The 19,841-nt window shown below is 50.4% G+C and overlaps 1 protein-coding gene across 1 annotated transcript in view; it reads left to right on the top strand.

Moving 5' to 3' along the window:
- The first annotated feature begins 5,980 nt into the window (after nt 1-5,980).
- Nucleotides 5,981-19,841, top strand: part of SLC22A3 (solute carrier family 22 member 3) — a 100,498-nt gene continuing 86,637 nt past the window's right edge. The window contains exon 1 of the mRNA XM_055433399.2: nt 5,981-6,456. Coding sequence (XP_055289374.1) covers nt 6,025-6,456 — 432 coding nt within the window. The 5' untranslated portion in view covers nt 5,981-6,024. The remainder of the gene's footprint in view (nt 6,457-19,841) is intronic.

Raw genomic sequence — 19,841 nt, forward strand, 5'->3', positions numbered from 1 at the left:
ATAGGTACATACTATGGTCCTGACGCAACAGTTAGAGCTGGACATGGAACAACGGTCTGGTTCCAAATTGGGAAAGGAGTACGCCAAGGCTGTATATTGTCACCCTGCTTATTCAACTTAAATGCAAAGTACATCATGCTAAATGCTGGGCTGGATAAAGTACAAGCTGGAATCAAGACTGCCGGGAGAAATATCAGTAACCTCAGATATGCAGATGACACCACCCTTATGGCAGAAATTGAAGAAGAACTAAAGAGCCTCTTGATGAGTGAAAGAGGAGAGTGAAAAAGTTGGCTTAAAACTCAACATTCAGAAAACTAAGATCATGGCATCTGGTCCCATCACTTCATGGAAAATAGATGAGGAAACAATGGAAATAATGAGATAATTTATTTTTTTTTGCTCCAAAATCACTGCGGATGGTGACTGCGGTCATGAAATTAAAACACGCTTGCTCCTTAGAAGAAAAGCTATGACCAACCTAGACAGCATATTAAGAAGCAGAGACATTACTTTGCCAACAAAGATCCATATAGTCAAGACTATGGTTTTTCCAGTAGTCACATATGGATGTGAGAGTTGGATTATAATGAAAGCTGAGTGCCGAAGAATTGATGCTTTTGAACTGTGGTGTTGGACAAGACTCTTGAGAGTCCCTTGGACTGCAAGGAGATCCAACCAGCCCATTCTAAAGGAAATCAGTCCTGAAATTTCATTGGAAGGACTGACGCTGAAGCTGAAACTCCAACACTTGGCCACCTGTTGCAAAGAACTGACTCATTGGAAAAGACCCTGATGCTGGGAAAGATTGAGGGTGAGAAGAGAAGGGGACGACAGAGGATGAAATGGCTGGATGGCATCACCAACACCATGGACATGAGTCTGAGTGAACTCCAGGAGTTGGTGATAGACAGGGAGGCCTGGCGTGCTGTGGTCCATGGGGTCACAAAGAGTCGGACACAACTGAATGACTGAACTGAACTGATGGTCCTGACAGTCTATTAGTAGGCATTTACTTTAGATCAGTTCTTGCCAAGGGAACATGCACTACAGGTTCACTGCCATATCACTTCTAGTTATGAAAAATTGAAAATGAGCTGAATATCTCTGGAATAATCTGTAGTACAGCCATTCAATTGAATGATACATAGCAGTAAAGGAGCTAGACCCACATTTATCAAGACTTAGAGGTCTCAAAAACATAATGTGGAGTAAAAAAGGAAGTGACAGAAAAATACAGAGTATGGTATCATTCGTGTAAATTTCAAAGCATCGCAAGCACTACACAGGTTTCCCGCATTCTCCAAAAGCAGAGCTTTCCGATGAAATCTCTCCTAAGCTGAAATATGGAAAAGCAAAGAAGGTGTGTCCCTTAGGACATGCTAACAGATGCAGAAAATAAACAGAGATGAAGCACAGATGCTCACAGACAGTGCAAACCTCTGCTGCCTTGAAGGCGAGATACTCCGTGTGGTTTCTGGGGTAGGCGCTGCTGGGCAGGGCCACTCTCCCTGCTGGGGTGCACACTGCTTCTTGAACAACTTGCTGCAAAACAAACGCTGAACGCTATTTTCAACTTTCATCTTTCACTATAAAAGTGAAAATTCTCTTTGATTTTTTTTGGTTAGGAAAAAAAGCAGGTGCTGATGTCGTTCTTTCATAAAAACAAATTGTCATAAAACAAACTTTTGAAGAGCAGGGGACCCCTGTGTAGTTGCTTGTAGTACCTAGGTATAAAAAGGGTTAAAATATGGATGAGATGAGTAACAACTTCATAACAGCTGTACCTGGACAAGGGAGGGCCTGAGCCTTTACAAAGGGGCCACACTCTGGCCTTCCTCTCCCCTCAGGCCAAGCGGATGTACCCACCTGCAGCCCATCTCCCCTCCCATCTTCCTGCCCCTCACCTCCCACACCCCACCCCTACCTCCGGCTGGGATCTGAGACCCCAGGATTCCCGGCCCAGTGGTCCTGAGCCCTCTTCTTGGGCCTGCAGGACTCTCCCCCAGGCCCACCTTCCAGAGAAAGCACCTGGTATCTGCCCTGGGAGGACGCAGGGATGACAAGGATAGGACATGAAGGCAGGTGACGAAGACTTCATCTGTGTCTAGGGGTCTTAGCTCTTCACAGACATCTTAGTTCTTAGCCACACATCTAAGATATAATGAAAAAGGCAGAAGGCCAGACAACTGATGCAGTCGAACTGTGGTGCTGGAGAAGAAAGACCCTTGAACTGCAAGGAGATCAAACTGGCCAATCTTAAGGGAGATCAACTCAGACTATTCACTGGAAGGACTGATGCTGAAGCCGAAGCTCCAGTATTTTGGCCATCTGATGTGAACAAATGACTCATTAGAAAAGTCCCTGATGCTGGGAAAGGTTGAGGGAAGAAGGAGAAGACAGCAGCAGAGGGTGAGATGGCTGGATGGCATCACCGATGCAATGGACATGAACTTGGGCAAACTTCGGGAAACGGTGCAGGATGGGGAGGCCTGGCGTGCTGCAGTCCATGGGGTCGCAAAGATTCGGACACGACTGGGTGACTGAACAACAAGAACAGGAACAAGACATAGTTACAGGACATTTGCAAATTCTGGGGAGGGTGGGCGTTTTTATTACTCCCTTTATTAAGAGCCGACCTATACATATTAATAGCACTCCTCACATGCTCAGCCTGCTTTAGTCACTCAGTCGTGTCCGACTCTTTGCAACTCCATGGACTATAGCCCACCAGGCTCCTCTGTCCATGGGATTTTTCAGGCAAGAATACTGGAGTGGGTTGCTATTTCTTCAGCCAGGGGATCTTCTGACCCAGGGATTGAACCTGAGTCTCCTGCATTTCCTGCCTTGCAAGCGGATTCTTTACCATGTTCTAAGTAATTTGTATTAAAAACAGAAAGGTTCCATACTACTCGATTTTACAGAAAAGGCTAAGTATCTTGCCCAAGGTCATTCAACTCAGTAGAAGTGAGATTCGAACACTCCAAAGCCCGTGATCTTAGCAACTGCTCTAGGTCTCCTTGTCCGAATGCTCAGATTACTTTATTTAAAATAAATATATAAATTTAAAAAGCCTGACAATGGCACTACAAAGGAAAATGTAGTGAAAGTCCTTAAGAAGGTTCTTAGACGTGTTCAGAGCACAGACGTGACTTAGGGAAGAAGGCAGTTGTTGCAGAGGACTCAGCAGAGGGGCTGCTGACATTCCGCCCAGGCCTTGCTGGGCTGTAGCTATGAGGATGGGAGGGCAAAATGCCAGGAAGAAGAAACTTCATGTGGACAGGCTCAGATTTAGGGAAGCTAAGGAAGGATTTGAGGATTAGCAAATTGTGTTATGTTTGGCTGTCACATGGGGGGACAACTTGGTGAGATATATAGGTTGGGATCTTGAAAGGGAGGGTGAGAAATGAGTGTTTAATTAGGAAACAAGGCAAGCCCTTCAAGGAAGCACCTCGGAGCTGCTCTGTGGGAAGGCAGTGAGGAGGGCGGGCTGGCCCCCAGAAAAGCTGCTGTGGGTGAGGAGCCCCCGCGGCACTGTGGACAAAGACGGTGGCAGAGTAGAAGAGAAGAAGCCATACGTGTGTGTGTGTTTGTGTGTGTGTGTGTGTGTGAGGCGTGGAGTCAGAACGCAGCCATTTATTCCACAAATGTTTACAGAGCAACTACTATGAACCAAGAAATGATCCAGGTGGTCACAAGACAGAAATGAACAAAGCAGAACTTTCTGCCCTCATGAAACCTGCATCCGAGGCAGGGGACACGAGAAAAGTAAATACAGCAGGACTTCCTTGGTGGTCCAGGGATTGAGAATCTGCCTGCCAGTGCAGGAGACGCAGGTTCAATCCCCGGTCCAGGAAGATTCCACATGCCCTGGGGCAACTGAGGCTGGATGCAGTGACTGCTGAGCCCACGAGCCGCACCTCCTGAAGCCCTGGTGCCCTAGAGCTGGGCTCCACAACAAGAGAGGCCACTTTAAGGGGAAGCCCAGGCAGCTAGAGAGTAGCTCCCATCTCTCTCTGCAACTGGAGAAAGCCTGCACGCAGCAAGGAAGACACAGCCGAAAGTAAAGAAATAAAGCAAAGGAATAAAAAGATGCATATGTTAGATGGTGGTGAGCACTTCGGAGACAGATGAAGCAGGGAAGGGAGCTGTGGGCTTGTCTGTACACGTGCACAAGTGGGCGTAAGCGAAGAGGGCTGGTAAGCAGGGATGAGGGGAAGGCACACTGGAGTAAAGGCCTGGGGAGTGAGGGGTGTTGGGATGATAGCTAGGAGTCTGGACAGGGTTATGGTTACACCAAAAGGCAAGCTGGGAGGTGGAGCTGGGTGGGAGGAGGAGAGACCGAGTCTGGGGTCTTGGGGTGCGGGCAGTCAATAACAGGGACTACACCCTCGAGTGTGAGACACGCAGGCACAGAAGTCACTGCTAACTGGGTGAGACACCTGCTTCAGCAGCTGAGAACAAGGATGACACGACGATCAAGACAGCCAGAGCGATCATTCGCACAGCCCCGACTGTGTGCCCCTACCAAGCGCTTTATCCTTCCCAGCACCAGGAAGCCTTAGGGCATCCCTGAGCCATGGACAGGATTAACTCTGCAACAAAGAACAACAGGATTAAGAGCTAACTTGTGAAAGGGTACAGTAGGGGTCCAGACACTTTTTTGGCACTTCATATGTAATAATTTGTTCAACTGTCACAATAAACCCAGAAGGGGATGTCTCATTTGACATGAGAAGACTGGACTGGCCAAGTAAGGTGCCCAAGGTCACAAGCTGGTGAACGGAACAGCCTGGCTCCCGTCCTGGCTCTGGATTAAAAAAAAAAAACACTCAGCCTGCGCTCCACCAGCTTCTCTGCCCGCCAAGTAAAGAAACCTAAGGGTAGAAGGTTTTTTGGACAGCTGGGGTAGGGATCTGGGGAGAGAGCTGGAAAATTCTCAAGAAGGGGGAGGCTAGGCCAGGGCAGGCCGGGGGCTGCTAACAGTGCAGGGTGGTCCGCACACGTGAAGGCTGCAGCCTAGAAGGGGCTTCTCACCCCGCCCGGGGAGGCATCGGAGGCAGACACGGACACAGCAGCTTGGGCGCCTAGCAGAGGCCCAGACCCCAGACCGGACGCAGCTCTGCCAATCTTTGCGAGAAAAGTCAGGAAGCTAAAAACAGCCATTCAAAGCAGTCAGCAAGCAGGCTTTCCAGGCGGTTTCAGGCAGAGAAGAGGCCTTGGCTAAAGCAACCTGTAAGCGTCTGAGGTCCCTTCTCACTTGGAACTCCAGGACTCTGCACAAGACGCTCAGCCTCTGTGGGCTGCCCAGCTGCTCCTTTTGAAAGCTGGACAATATCTGAGATGTCGCCAGAAATCTAACCTCCCGGAGTCCAAGTTCCGCGGTCGGTGCACTGTTCTGGGACCTGGCTGCCCGGCCTCGGGGGCGCGCGGGGCGGCTCTGCACCGAGGGGACGAAGCCCGGGGTTGGGGACTCCCCGGGGCACAGGAGTGCGAGCCGGAGCGCGGGCGTCCTCGGCCCCCCCGCCAGGTTGCAGCCGGGACCCTCGCGAAACCGAGTTCCAGGAGCCCGGGAGTCGTCAGGTGGCCCTGGAACTTTCTTGTCTGGAAGCCCGACCCAGGCCCGCCCGCGAACCGGGCTGCTGGCAGGGACCGAATGGAGCCGCGCGCCAGCCCGCGAAGGCTGTGCGCGTCACTCGCAGTCCTGGGCCGCGTCCCCGGCGCGCGGTGGCGCTCCGCCAGGCCGCGCCACCCGGCCCCGCCGCGCGCCCACCCCGGCCCCGCGGCGGCGCCCCCCGGGGAGCGCGGCCCGCACCCCCGCGGACGCTCCCCACGGCCCCGGCGCGGGAGGCGGGGGCCCCGCGGCCCGAGGAGCGCCGGCCGCTGGCGCGGCGCCCGGGGCCGTGAGGCGGGAGCGCGGGGGAGGCGGCCGGGGCGGAGGAGGCGGCCGGCCGGCCGGCGGGTCACTCGGCGGCCCCGGGCGGCGGGCGGCAGACGCGCTCGCGGCGGGCGGCCGGGCGCACCATGCCGTCCTTCGACGAGGCGCTGCAGCGGGCCGGCGAGTTCGGGCGCTTCCAGCGGCGCGTGTTCCTGCTGCTGTGCCTGACGGGCGTCACCTTCGCCTTCCTCTTCGTCGGCGTGGTCTTCCTGGGCAGCCGGCCCGACCACTACTGGTGCCGCGGGCCGAGCGCCGCCGCGCTGGCCGAGCGCTGCGGCTGGAGCCCCGAGGAGGAGTGGAACCGCACGGCGCCCGCGCCCCCCGGCCCCGCGCCCCCCGAGGGCCGCGGCGACGGCCGCTGCCAGCGCTACCTCCTGGAGGCGGCCAACGCCAGCGCCGGCCCCGGCGCGCTCAGCTGCGCCGACCCGCTCGCCGCCTTCCCCAACCGCTCCGCGCCGCTCGTGCAGTGCCGGGACGGCTGGCGGTACGCCCAGGCCCACTCGACCATCGTCAGCGAGGTAAGGGCCCGGCGGCGGCGGGCGGCGCGCGGATCCCCGCCGAGGCCGGGAGCCCAGCAAGCCGGCCGCCGGGACGGTGCGCGGAGGCTGGGACCAGTCGGTTACCTCCGGGCCCCCGCCGGCTTCATCCTGCACTCGGGAGGGCAGCGTCGCAACTGCCCGCCCCGGGGTTGTGGCTTTTCTTTCCCCCCCCACTCTGCTAGGGAGTTAACGGGGCTTCCCTTGTGGTTCAGCAGGTAAAGAATCCGCCTGCAATGTGGGACACCTGGGTTCGATCCCTGGGTTGCGAAGATCCCCTGGAGAAGGGAAAGGCTACCCACTCCAGTATTCTGGCCTCGAGAATTCCGTGTTAATGGAGAGGTGCTTTGGTTGCAGGGGTGAACGAAAACTGCCCTAGAAGCTGAGGGCTAAGATACTTCGCGCACGCCTCCTTGGGGACCCGAGCATCCAATGGGATGCCCGTTATCTCTGAGCTGTGTGTGAGCAAGTGGTCGGAGGGGACGGGTGGACGCGGATAGAGAACTGCAGAGTCTGGGGCGAGCGACACCGAACACGTCCGCGCCAGCTGGTGGTCTCCAGCCGGCAAAATAAAGAAAGGAGAAATCTAAGTTCGAAGGCAGCGCCACCCACGTGATTATCTGAAATGCAAAAGGACAAAGGTCGAGGCTATCCCAGGAGCATGATTTTGGTAAAACTCCTTTGGGGCAAAGAGCAACATTTGAGAGAAGTTGGGAAAGCTGGGGTTTTGAATTAAAAAAAAATTCCCCCCAAAGCATGCAGAGTGAACACCCCACTTACTGTGGGTGGCTGCTGGGGCCCAGGCGGGGGCACTCCTCACGGTTGGGGTAGCTGGTGCTGGCGGCCCCCACGGGCTTTTTGGCTATGTCTGGGTCGCACAGAGCTGGACATGACTGAGCGGCTTCACTTTCACAAGGAAGCAGGGCATTGCAGGTTAGGTGCCCTCTCCCTTGGCGGCAGGACTGTTTCTACCCTGGGCTGGTAGTTTGCCTCTTTATCTTGGTTGGCTCTAACCTCAGGGACCCACTGAGCTCCGGTGGATGGGATGAGCAGTGTTACTGAACTTTGTCTGCACTCACAGATCAACTGAATTTCCAACAAATGATTGAATGTGCCCAGGCAATTTGGGGGAGAAAATGTCTTCAATTGACTGTCATGAGGAGTGTTTGAGGACGGCCTTGAATAATGAGGGGAAACCCTGGCTTCGGGGTTTGCAGTGCCTCCTCTGCCTGTTAACAGTGTTCTTTGGTCTGGTGACCACATCTCTCTGGTGTTGGGATTGTCGATCTTTGAGGTTATGCATGTGCTGTGCGTGAACACACTGTGTAAGGTCCTCTGCTAAGAGCTCTAGAGAGCAAACCCCAGTCAGGCCATATCAGTGTGTGTCTGGGGTACTTTAATTTCTACCTAATTTGTGGGTCACCATCAGGACTGCTTCATAGACTGGTGGTGTTAGGGATTTCACTCTTGAAATGAATGGGCGTGGGAGAGGGTATTATCACCGGTACTTCGTTCGAGTTGCATCCAAGGTGGCTGCTTCTATTCCATCCAGCATGACTGCTTAATGCTACTTTCCAAGCAAACCAGCAGATGCCCCTTGGAGAGTAGACACCTGATTTTTGCAGACGTGAATTTCAAATGAAGAATGGAATGAGCCTTAAAAGCAAAAGGCACACACACTGCAGTGGGGTTTCCCTAAACACATGCCCCATGCACATCAGAGAAGAGAGACGTTGCGATCTCTAACCTCAGATACCTTACTCTGGACTTCCAGTCTTCTCTCAAGCCTTCCAGGGCTATTTCAAAAGAGGGACGGTTATGAAGTCTTACGAAGCTCAAAAAGGTGCTGTGGGAGATGAGAGCACCGCACATCAGGGCCTGGGACCGCCTCCAGGTGGCTGTGTGGCTTGGGTGGATTGCTTGACCTCCCTGGGCTTAGCTTCTCATCTGTAGTATCAGGGGTCGGATTAAGCCCTTTACAGTCCCACCAGCGCCATCAGTGACATCACTGGATGACTGTTCTCAGTGTGATCAGCACAATGACAAAAATCTTCAAGGAAAAGTAAAATGCTATCCAGAATCCTCTCTTAAGGCCTCTGACAAGTTTTGGAAATACATTCAGTTCAGTTCAGTTCAGTCGCTCAGTCGTGTCCGACTCTGCGACCCCATGAATCACAGCACGCCAGGCCTCCCTGTCCATCACCAACTCCTGGAGCTCACTCAAACTCATGTCCATCGAGTCGGTGATGCCATCCAGCCATCTCATCCTCTGTCGTCCCTGTCTCCTCCCACCCCCAATCCCTCCCAGCATTAGAGGCTTTTCCAGTGAGTCAACTCGACGCATGAGGTGGCCAAAGTATTGGAGTTTCAGCTTTAGCATCAGTCCTTCCAATGAACACCCAGGATTGATCTCCTTTAGAATGGACTGGTTGGATCTCCTTGCAGTCCAAGGGACTCTCAAGAGGCTTCTCCAACACCACAGTTCAAAAGCATCAATTCTTCGGCAATCAGCTTTCTTCACAGTCCAACTCTCACATCCATACATGACCATGGGAAAAACCATAGCCTTTTTAGTTGGCAAGGTAATTAGAGATTACTTTTTCTTTTCTTTTGGTCCAAAACTGTTTGCTTCTTCTAGTTTGTTTTTAATGTTTTGATTCTTGAGAGGAAGTCCTCTGCCTATTCAGGAGGTTCAGCATATAGAACAATTCCTTCCCTCTTAGAGTTTTTCACTGCTAATACACTGCTGTCTTTGGTTTTGCATGTGATCCAATTAGGGTTTATTTTTCATATTCTATCAGAGTGATGAAAGGAACTGTAGTTCTATCTCTGACTCACACTGTGTACACAGTGTGTTTTCAAGGACTTAAAAATCTAACGTATTAATCACGGAAAGGGAGGGTGAATTGGGAGAGCTCAGAAGATGGAAGGGGAGCTCAGATTCCAGAATGACCCCCTGTGGCTGTCATATTTAATCCTTGCACCATCGCGGGAAAGAGAGCGTTGTCCCAGCTTTGCAGAAGGGAAGCCTGAGGCAAGAGAATGTGAAGGGACCTACCAGCGTCCCAGACCTTCCACGCAGCCAAGTTGGGTTTGGATCCAGGGGGTCTTGATCGTGAATCAGCCTCCTTTGGGCCAGGCAGCGCTCGGCGTCCTTGGAACGGGTCCACGCAACACGATACCGGCTTGCTCACACTTCAGAACCTTCAAGAAATCTTGTTGAACCTCCCTGTTTACTTAGTTACTATCCTGGTCTCCACTGACCAGCGTGTCATTTTGTTTCGTTTTGCGCTGTCGGGAACATGATACCATGCAGATGGGGCGGCTGTCTTCCCTGTCGTGGGAATGGCTGTCTGTGCTCCCGGCGTGAACGCTGCAGAATGGGCGCTTCAACCTCAGCCACCCCTTTTTTCATCTTCGAAAGCAAAACAAGCTACAAGGAGTTAAGTCAGAAGTCAGTGCCAAGTGCAGGGCTGTTTTAGTCCAGCTCTCCCTCCTGTTTATCCTGCTCTAGGCGATGCAGTGGATTTTTCACCTACGTTGAAGGTCCTCAACACAGACTTTTCTAATGTCTGAATCTCAGCCTTATCTGATTGCCAGACATTGGGCGGAAGAAAGCATGATGTGTTGCGGACAAGCCCAGGTCTTCGCCACCCAAATATTTCAGTTCCTTCCCCAGGGAGAGAGTCTTTGAAACTGATGTTGAGACTTTGAAATACTTGCTTGGTGGAGGATGGAAGGGGTGGGGCTCCTCTCTCACTAGGAACAAGGCTTCAGAGCACCATTAAACATAGATTGAATTGCCCTTTCTAGATTATTCTTTCTCCCACACACAAAACATGAAAGTCCATTTGAGGGAAGGGGCTGCCCGCTGAAGAAGGCGGAGCCTGCTTTGATCCTGGGGGCTGTCCTGGTATTTCTCATGTCTCTGCTCTGCTTCTTGCACATCCATCCCAGGACAGGCGCCCAGCCTCAGACATCAGAGCCATGAGCATCTGGTCCTTGCTGTCCCACCAGCGTGGAGACTCACTGCTGTGAATGCTGGAGGGTGAGTTTAGCCAGGCTTCCGGTTTGTTCTGAGCTGAGTTTCTGATTTGCTCTGGGCCCTTGGGAAAGATCTTACTTTTCTATTGTTTTTATTTTTAACATGATGTGTGCCTTCCCTGTTTTTTCGCTGAATCAACCTCCCCAGAGCGTCTATTTTATTATTACGTCAAAGGATCAACTATGGCACTGTTAATTTTCTCTTTCTCCTCTTTTATTTCTTTTTAGTTTCATTATATTTTTTAATATAAATAAAAAGTTATTTTTTTGGATCATACTTCATTTACAGTGAATTTCTACTGTAAAGCAAAGTGATTCAGTTATACGTGTCCTTACATTCTTTTTCATATTCTTTCCCATTGTAGTCTATCCCAGGATATTGAATATAGTTCCCTGTGCTGTATGGTAGGTCCTTGTTGTGGAACTTAGATTCTTCATTTCAGTTCTTTCAGTGGTTACCCCTGAAATTTTACCAAGGTTCCTTAACTGAGTCTGAATTGAATGCTGCAACCTTCTCCTAAACAATCTAGGATCTTGAACACTTCCATTTGGTCACTCCTGTATCACAGGCATTAGTAGCCAATATTCTAGGTTTGTTCTTTCATTGTTAATTTATGGATTTTGTTCAAATCACGTACGTTTGGTTCGCAGTTGCCCTTCACCCACCCATCATTCCGTGCCATTTCACTTTCCCTGCTTCTTTTTTATGTACATCTTTAAAACGTTTTTATTTAGTTTGTATCTCTTGATGGTGAGTGGTCTCCACTTTTGTTTCTATGGAAATGTAATTTCACCATTATTCTAGAAAGATAGTTCTGCCAGATAAATAGTTTTATTTTGCCAGTTATTTTTCCTTAGCCCTTTCAGGCGGAGAAGGCAATGGCACCCCACTCCAGTACTCTTGCCTGGAGAATCCCATGGACGGAGGAGCCTGTAGGCTGCAGTCCATGGGGTCGAGAAGAGTCGGACACAACTGAGCAACTTCACTTTCACTTTTCACTTTCATGCATTGGAGAAGGAAATGGCAACCCACTCCAGTGTTCTTACCTGGAGAATCCCAGGGACCGGGGAGCCTGGTGAGCTGCCGTCTATGGGGTCGCACAGAGTTGGACAAGACTGAAGCGATTTAGCAGCAGCAGCAGTTTAGTATGCATTGCTTCTAAAAGGTCGCTGGCCTATAGTAGGCATTCAGTAAATAGCTGTCGAAAAAACCAATTGTATTTTCTTTAACTGCAAATTTTAGTTCTTTGGCGGATTCTGAAATATTCTCAACTATTATCTCTTCATTTCTTAGTTTCTACTCTTTGCTTCTGAAATTCTAGTTAAACTTAGGTTGAACCTTCTTTGTCTGTTCCTCTTGACTCTTAACCTTTCTCTCATATTTCCCATTTTGGTGTCTGTATGATGGTTCAGGTAGCTTTTCAGACTGATCTTCCAGATCACAGTGTTTCTATTTAGCACTGTCAAATCTGCTGTTTAATGCTTTCATTGAAGTTTTTTATTTCAGCCCTTATCTTTTTCATTTATCAAAGTCATATGTTTTATCTTTCAGATATCCTTGGTCATGTATTGCTACTCTCTTATTGTTTGCTCATTTTTGTGTTTCCTTAAATGTTTTACATATGATTAGAATACTGGAGTGGGTACCCATTCCCTTCTCCAGGGGATCTTCCCGACCCAGGGATCCAACCTGGGTCTTCTGCATTGGCAGGCAGACTCTTTACCATCTGAGCCACCAAGGAAGCCCAACTCTGTATTTTATGTCTGGTAATTACACTCCCCGCGTGCTTTGATGTCCCAGATGTCTCACTTGTTGTTTGTTATGTGTTTGGCATCTGTGTGTGTGTTGGTTGAGCTCAGTGAGTGAGCAGTCATCCCGGTGTGTGTCTGCAGCTTGGTGTTGGCCGCAGAGTGGCTGAGCAGTTCCATGCAGTGATGTGTGTATGAACCAAGAGCCAAAAGAAATGAGAACACAAAGCGCATCTCCTGCTTTCTTCTGGAAACTTATTTAGTAGATTACCAATGACAGCTCAATTGAAATTTATTTAGCATTTACTATATGCTGGGCAGGCCTCCCTGGTGGCACAGTGGTAATAAAGAACCCACCTTGCCAATGCAGGAGACATAATAGATGCAGCTTCAATCCCTAAGTTGGGAAGATCCCCTAGAGGAGAAAAAGGCAACCCACTCCAGTATTCTTGCCTGGAGAATCCCATGACAGAGGAGCCTGGAGAGCTGCAGTCCATGGGGGTCGCAAAAGAGTCGGACATGACTTAGCAACTAAACAACAACATATGCTAAGCACTGAGCTAGGCTGGTGTATGAAGATGGCTAAGTCTTTCTACCATGAGCTCAGGGCCTGGCAGAGAGACTTGCCCCGAGATAGCAAAAGGCCGCGAGTGGTGACAGGTGTGGTGAAGGGATGCCTTCTTCTGATTGACTGGGGCTGAGTCAAAGCAGACTGAGCACTGACCTTGACCACAGCCTCGGGGGACAAGGAGGAGCCCAAGAAGAATACATGAGGAGAAAGATGTTGCATATGCAGATGCTCTCATCTTCATCCTTATTTATTTGTAGCCATTCATCGCGTGTCCCTGGCACAGTGACTGATGGGTCTCCCTGGGACCCACCCACAGACCTGGGCTCAAAAGATGGGAGTGGTGTTCGGGAATCTTCACTGCTCACACACATGTGAAGCCTCGAGACCACATGAGGGCCGTGACAAGACCCTCGTGGGTGGAACAGCCTATGTGTGGTTGAAGCGAGAACCAGCTCCCCAGACACTCTGCAGACCTTGGGGCAGAAGCGTTGGCCCTTTCCTCGACCAGGAGTCCCACGCTTTATCTGATGAAGTGCTGTGGTGTACTGGCAGAAAGCTTGGGGGTCTCCAGAGACGGGCAGCTGACAGTAAAACCCTATAATTGATTGGAACGAGGTGCCCACAGCTGCACCACACTCCCTGGGAATCTTGGCGCCCCCGTGGAGTGGGGCTTTGGGCACAGGCAGGGGTGGAACCACAGGGGATGTCCAACAGGTAAGGCATGGATGTCTGCACTTGTTTGCGTATGGGTTAAAGGCCCTTGGCTTAAGGCAGTTTTCTGTAACATCGTACGGAAAAACCCAAGTGAACTTTTTGGCCATCCCGATATAATGGAAAGACATCCCTGTCCTTTGGGGGCAGAGAGATCTCAGCCTAAAGCCCAGCTCCTCCGTGTTTCCACTTTGAGGACAAGTCGCTGAACCTGCCTGAGCCTCAGTTTCCTCAGCTCTAGAATGGACGTAATTAGGAATTCCCTTGCAGTTCAGTAGTTAGAACCTGGCGCTTTCACTGCCTTAGCCCAGCTTCAGTCCCTGGTCGGGGAAGTAATATCCTGTAAGCTGCCCAGTGTCACACACACACACAAATTTCCCTGTAGCTCAGATGGTAAGGAATCTGCCTGAAATGGAGGAGACCTGGGTTCAAACCCTGGATCAGGAAGATCCCCTGGAGAAGGAAATGGCAACCCATTCCAGTATTCTTGCCTGGAGAATTCCATGGACAGAGGAGCCTGGCGGGCTACAGTCTATGGCGTTGCAAAGAGTCGGACGCGACTAAGCGACTAACACACACACAGACACACACACACAGACACACACACACAGACACACACACACACAGACACACACACACGGTAACACTTGCCTTGGTGACTGCTCTGCCATTCGCATGTAGAGTGCCGATCACCGTGCCTGGCCTTAAGGGATGCTCAAAAAACTGGATCCTGTTAACATATAGTCTTGAGCTGCATGGGGTTGGGGGAGGGAGAGAGGAGATAGATGCTGGTTCAGACTTGACCCCGGAGCTGAGGCTTGCTGGCCTCTGATCAAGCACAGTACCTCACCAATGGGCACTGATTTCCACTGAGGCCGAGTACCTGCCGTTTTCTGCTGAGACGCACAGCGGCTGTCTTTCCCGGCTCCCCTGGCAGCTCGGGGTGGGGGTGGTCCGGTGATGGAGCTCTGGTCAGTGATGTTGAGAGAATCACACAGCTGGAGGCAGGAAAACCTTCCTCCTCGCAGTCCCCCCTCTTCCTTCCTTCCCTCATCTGCGTGCAGAGAATCCCAGGGCCCCCAGAGATGGCCAGGTCCTTAACGGGATGGGGATCAGATCTTGAAGGCTGTAAGAAGGGGAGCCCCTATCTCCGCCACCTTTATCTCCTCTTCATGAGAATGTGAAATGTAAACTGTCTTATGTGAAGCCACCGAGATTTGGGGGGTGGTTTGAGCCTCCCCTGACAAATACACATTTTGTTGTTTCTTAGAGGCTGTCAGCACCTGGTGCAATGGTAGGGAAGCTGGTTCCTTCAAGACGTCCCCACCTTGGTCTGTACAAGGTCACCATGACCTTGTCCAAGGGCCCTGCAGGCACCCTCCTCTGCAGGCTTCCCTCCGGCAGCCCCTCCCGGACACGCCTGGTTGTCTTCCCTGGGCTGTGAGTGTGCTGCTTCCTTTTCTCCAGATACCTTTCCTCTTACTTTTTGAGGCCGGTTCATTTTTTTTTTTTTTAAAGATGCAGCTGTGCTGTGTGTGTGCTCAGTCATGTCCGACCCTTTGCGACTCCATGGACTGTAGCCCTCCAGGCTCCTCTGTCCATGGGAATCTCCAGCAAGAATACTAGAGTGGGTTGCAATGCCCTCCTCCAGGGGATCTTCCGAACCCAGGGATTGAACCTGCGCCTGTTGCGTCTCCTGAATTAGCAGGAGGTTATTTACTGTCTGAACCACCTGGAAGCCCAAAGATGCAGCGAAGAGTTACCTGTTCCAGAAATATACTTCCTCCCCCCTCCCCTCCTCCCCCTGCCCAACCCTGGGGGTCTGGTCCCCTTTCTCTACCCAACCACCCTCTCTGTGTGCTGAATCAGGCTGCAGATTTCTTGAGGGTGGAGACTGTTTAATAAACATTTGCGATGAACTCACTAGTGGCATTTAATAAAATCTTAAAGTAAGAAGTAAACGAGGAAGGGATTGAGTGACAAATGTGCCCCCTTTTAGAACTGTGGCTCAGCCAGCCCTGAACTTGACCTTCATAGATTACCATAAGCTCTTTGCTGCAACAACACTGCTTCACTTTTGCAATAACCCTGTATATTAATTTAGAGAAAAACGGACATTTTAACCATTTTGGTTTTGAACGTGGTGTATTTGGTGTCATTTGAACATGCTGTGTTGCTACACTTTCTTAGGTGTAATTGAACATCTCTAATGATGTTTTGTGCTTTTCAGTAGGAAGCTCTTACACAAATTCCCCGGATTTGTTCCTTGGTCCTTGCTTTATTAATAACTTAATTAATAATTAATTAAGTACAGTGCTGCTTCTTCACAGCTTAACCCTCCAGGGCTTGTGTCTCCCTCTCCCTCACGCCCACGGGATCTGATGAATCACAGGGTGGCTGGGTCCTGTAGGAAGTCCCCCCAGCTTCCTGGAGCAGGGGGAAAGCAGCCCCACCACTGACCCCCGTCTACCAGGGCCTCTGTCATCCTCAGAGTCTTAACTGGGGGATGCGACCTGGAGCACGGAGGAGGAGGACCGCTGGCTCTCGGGGGCCATAATTTTAGGTGCTGACGTCCATTGTGCAGAGTAGGCGTTTCTCAGCTGTCCTGGCGCTTTCGGGCCCGTCTGTGTCGTCAGCCGAGCCAGGCACAGGTGCAGGGTGCAGGTCAGCGGGGGGCGCCCGGGGCGGCTCCCAGCAGCTCAAGGGCGCAGAGCTGAGCCCTCCAAGGCCTTTGGGGGTGGGGTGGGGGAACAGTGCCCACCCGTCAGAACAAAATAAAACCCCTTCCATTTTTCCTCATTTTTTTCTCTTAAACTATAACCAAGAAAGGAAACTTTCTTCTGTAGGGAAAAAGTCAAGTTTCTTAAGGTTCCCAGTGTAGCCCTCTAGGAGGACAGTAACACACGCACAGGAAATGATGGTTGGTGTGACTTTTTATCCAAGTGAGAGTGCAGTAACATAGCTTTTGAAGGATTGCTGCACTCTGACTGTTCTGTGCTTGTAATAAACCAAGTATTAATAATTTGGGGGGTGGGTGCTTGTATAATACTAGAGAAAAACAGTGAGGGATGCAGTTTAGGGACCCATACAAAGGTGAATAAATAAATGTGATTTTTTTTTTTTTTTCAAAAAAATCTCACATTTCAATGGTATGACTAGTATGGGCCCCACCAAGTACATCCCTCAAAGTGCGCGACTGATTCAGAACTTATCTTTAAAACTATGATCAGGGAAATGAAAAATAAAAGTCATCAGATGAGTGTGGTGACTCCTGTAGAATATTTTCTACAAGCTTGAATCCTAGTCTCTGATTAAATCAGTGAAGCGGGTGTCATAGCACAAAGGGTACTGACCCCAGACGGGGAACTCTGGCACAGGTTACCGGGAGTAACCTTCTTTCATGGGTTTGTTGTTAACTTGTGTTGTATTCATTTGTAATAAAACCCGAAAATAAGTGTGACAGACTATGTTTTCTTATTTCTTAGAAAATGGTTCTGGGACAAAATTTGGAGACTTCGAATAAGGTGAGAAGTGAGAGACACGCCTCTTGCTGGGTGTTGCCGGTTCCTATGCAGGAAACAGCGAACCATCCACCTTATTCTCCTCCTCCAAAGGGTGGGGGGCATTTTCTTCTTGGGTTGGTGTCAGCTGCACTGTCGTGGTTGTTCAGTTGCTCAGCTGTGTCCAATTCTTTTGTGACCCCATGGACTGCAGCACGTCAGGCTCCTCTGTCAGTGGAACTCTCCAGGCAAGAATACTAGAGTGGGTTGCATTTTAGCAGCTGTCAAAATAGAAAAGTTTGATTTTTCTTGTAAGACAAGTTAGGGGTATATCATAGTATAGAACACAATTTTATTTTTTATGAAGTGAAAAGCTTATTTAACGACTGCTTAGCGACTGAACTGAACTGAACTGAACTGTGTAACACAGAAACACATTTGGTAAAATGGCAGTTTTTGGTAAAAAGCCATTAGCTCAGTGGTATCCAGCATGAGAGACCCAAGTGGTGAAAGTGAAAGTCGCTCAGTCGTATCAGAGTCTCTGTGACACCGTGGACTATCCAGTCCATGGAATTCTCCAGGCCAGAATACTGGAGTGGGTAGCCTTTCTCTTCTCCAGGGGATCTTCCCAACCCTGGGATTGAACCCAGGTCTCCCGAATTGAGGGCAGATTCTTTACCAGCTGAGCCACAAGGGAAGCCCAAGAATACTGGAGTGGGTAGCCTATCCCTTCTCCAGCGGATCTTCCTAGCCCAGGAATTGAACTGGGGTCTCCTGCTTTGCAGGCAGATTCTTTGCCAACTGATCTACCAGGGAATCCCAGGTAAAGACTTAGATGGAGCCAAGGCCTCGGCAGGTCCTGCTGCCCAGAGGGAAGAATGTTGTCCTGATTCTTAGGACAGGGGGACCCATGAGACAGTTTGGTATTGGTGACTCCCGAGCTCTTTGAAAGCTTTTGCTGTTCGACTTATGAAGATTCTGGAGTTAGAGCCCACCTCCTTGGGAGCCTGAGGGTACCGCTGCCACCCCTTGGGAGGTACCAGAGCATCCGCTGTCTGGATGGTGCTCTCATGAAGTCGGTGGGCCCGCTCCCAGTTGCGATCAAGGCTCCCCACCTCGAGCACAGCGCACGCCCTCTCATCATTCTCTCTGCTTGAGAGCGTCATGTCTCGGACGCCTTTCCCAGCGGTGGCGTATGCCCCTTGGACGCACAGGGTGGATCTGATGTCACGGGGCTTCTGCCAGCTGGACGCAGCGTGTGGCCGACAGCACAAGATGAAAGACAACATGTGTGTCTCTTGCTCCCGGGATGGATGCTGTAAGCTGATGCCTCTCAGACACCAGCAGAAAGGCCAGGCCCCAGAACCTCTTAGGATCAATGGTAGCACATTTATGGGAGTTCAAGGATCGCGGAGAAGACTGTGTGCTTTTAACATGGCTAGTTCTTTACTAAGAGAAACGTTTTGGAGACTTTTATTGAGAAACGAGTGCCCTAACATTGTCCTCCAGCAAGGATTTCGAAGCAAACCCTCATGGGGAAGTCACATGGACAGTTAATTAAACTGTATTAAATATCCAGGGGGAGGAGAAAACTAAAATGGAATGTAATCGCATTTAACTTGGCATCAATTTCTTAAAAACCAAATAGAGAAGTTTTAGAGTTTCTGGAGTGTAAAGGAAATTGTTCAAGAGCCATTCCCTCAGGGAACCTTGCTCTTTCTGTGTCTGTCTCAACTACTTGGTAATAATGGTGGTAACACATTCACCTGAGGCTCCTATTGTCCACCAGCCAGCATCGCCCTAGGATGACTGTGATCCCCTGTCCAGCATGTATATATACAGGGCTCTTCCCCCTGGAGAAGGAAATGGCTACCCACTCCAGGATTCTTGCCTGGAGAATCCCATGGACAGAGGAGCCTGGGGGGCTACAGTCCATAGGGTCGCAAAGAGTCAGACACGACTGAACTGAACACTTTGGGCTTCCCAGCTGGCACTAGTGGTAAAGAACCTACCTGCTGATGCAGGAGATATAAGAGATGCGAGTTCGATCCTTGGATTGGAAGATCCCCCGCAGGAGGGCATGGCAGCCCCCTCCAGTATTCTTGCCTGGAGAATCCCATGGACAGAGGAGACTGGCAGGCTGTAGCCCATGGGGTTGCAAAGAGTCGGACATGATTGAGCAACTGAACAACCACAAAAAGGGCACTTCCAGAAGAATTTTGATGTTTAAACCAAACCAAGTGCATTACAAAATGAAATAAAGCTACCTCTGTATTTATCAACTGTAGAAAGTTAGCTAATGGCCATTTATTGTTGCAAAACTGTGAAGAAATGATAAAATTTTAGACGAGAACTGGTTCATTGTGGCCTCTCTCTAAGGCAAGTGAGTGGCTAAGAACACAGGCTCGCTAGGTGTGTGAGCATGGGCGGATTTCCTAGTTTGAGACTTTTCCAAGTTCAGGTTCTCACAAAAACAGGGAATGGTCGCATTTATGGAGTTCTGATGTGGTGTTGGAGAAGACTCTTGAGAGTCCCTTATACTGCAAGGAGATCCAACCAGTCTATTCTAGAGGAGATCAATCCTGGATGTTCATTGGAGGGACTGATGCTAAAGCTGAAACTGCAATACTTTGGCCATCTCATGTCACGAGTTGACTCACTGGAAAAGACTCTGATGCTGGGAGGGATTGGGGGCGGGAGGAGAAGGGGACGACGGAGAATGAGATGGCTGGATGGCATCACCGACTCTGTGGACATGAGTTTGAGTGAACTCCGGGAGGTGGTGATGGACA

This window comes from Moschus berezovskii, chromosome 10 (genome assembly GCF_049115385.1).
Source record: "Moschus berezovskii isolate FMDL1 chromosome 10, NW_MosBer_1.0, whole genome shotgun sequence".
In the NCBI taxonomy this organism is placed as follows: domain Eukaryota; kingdom Metazoa; phylum Chordata; class Mammalia; order Artiodactyla; family Moschidae; genus Moschus; species Moschus berezovskii.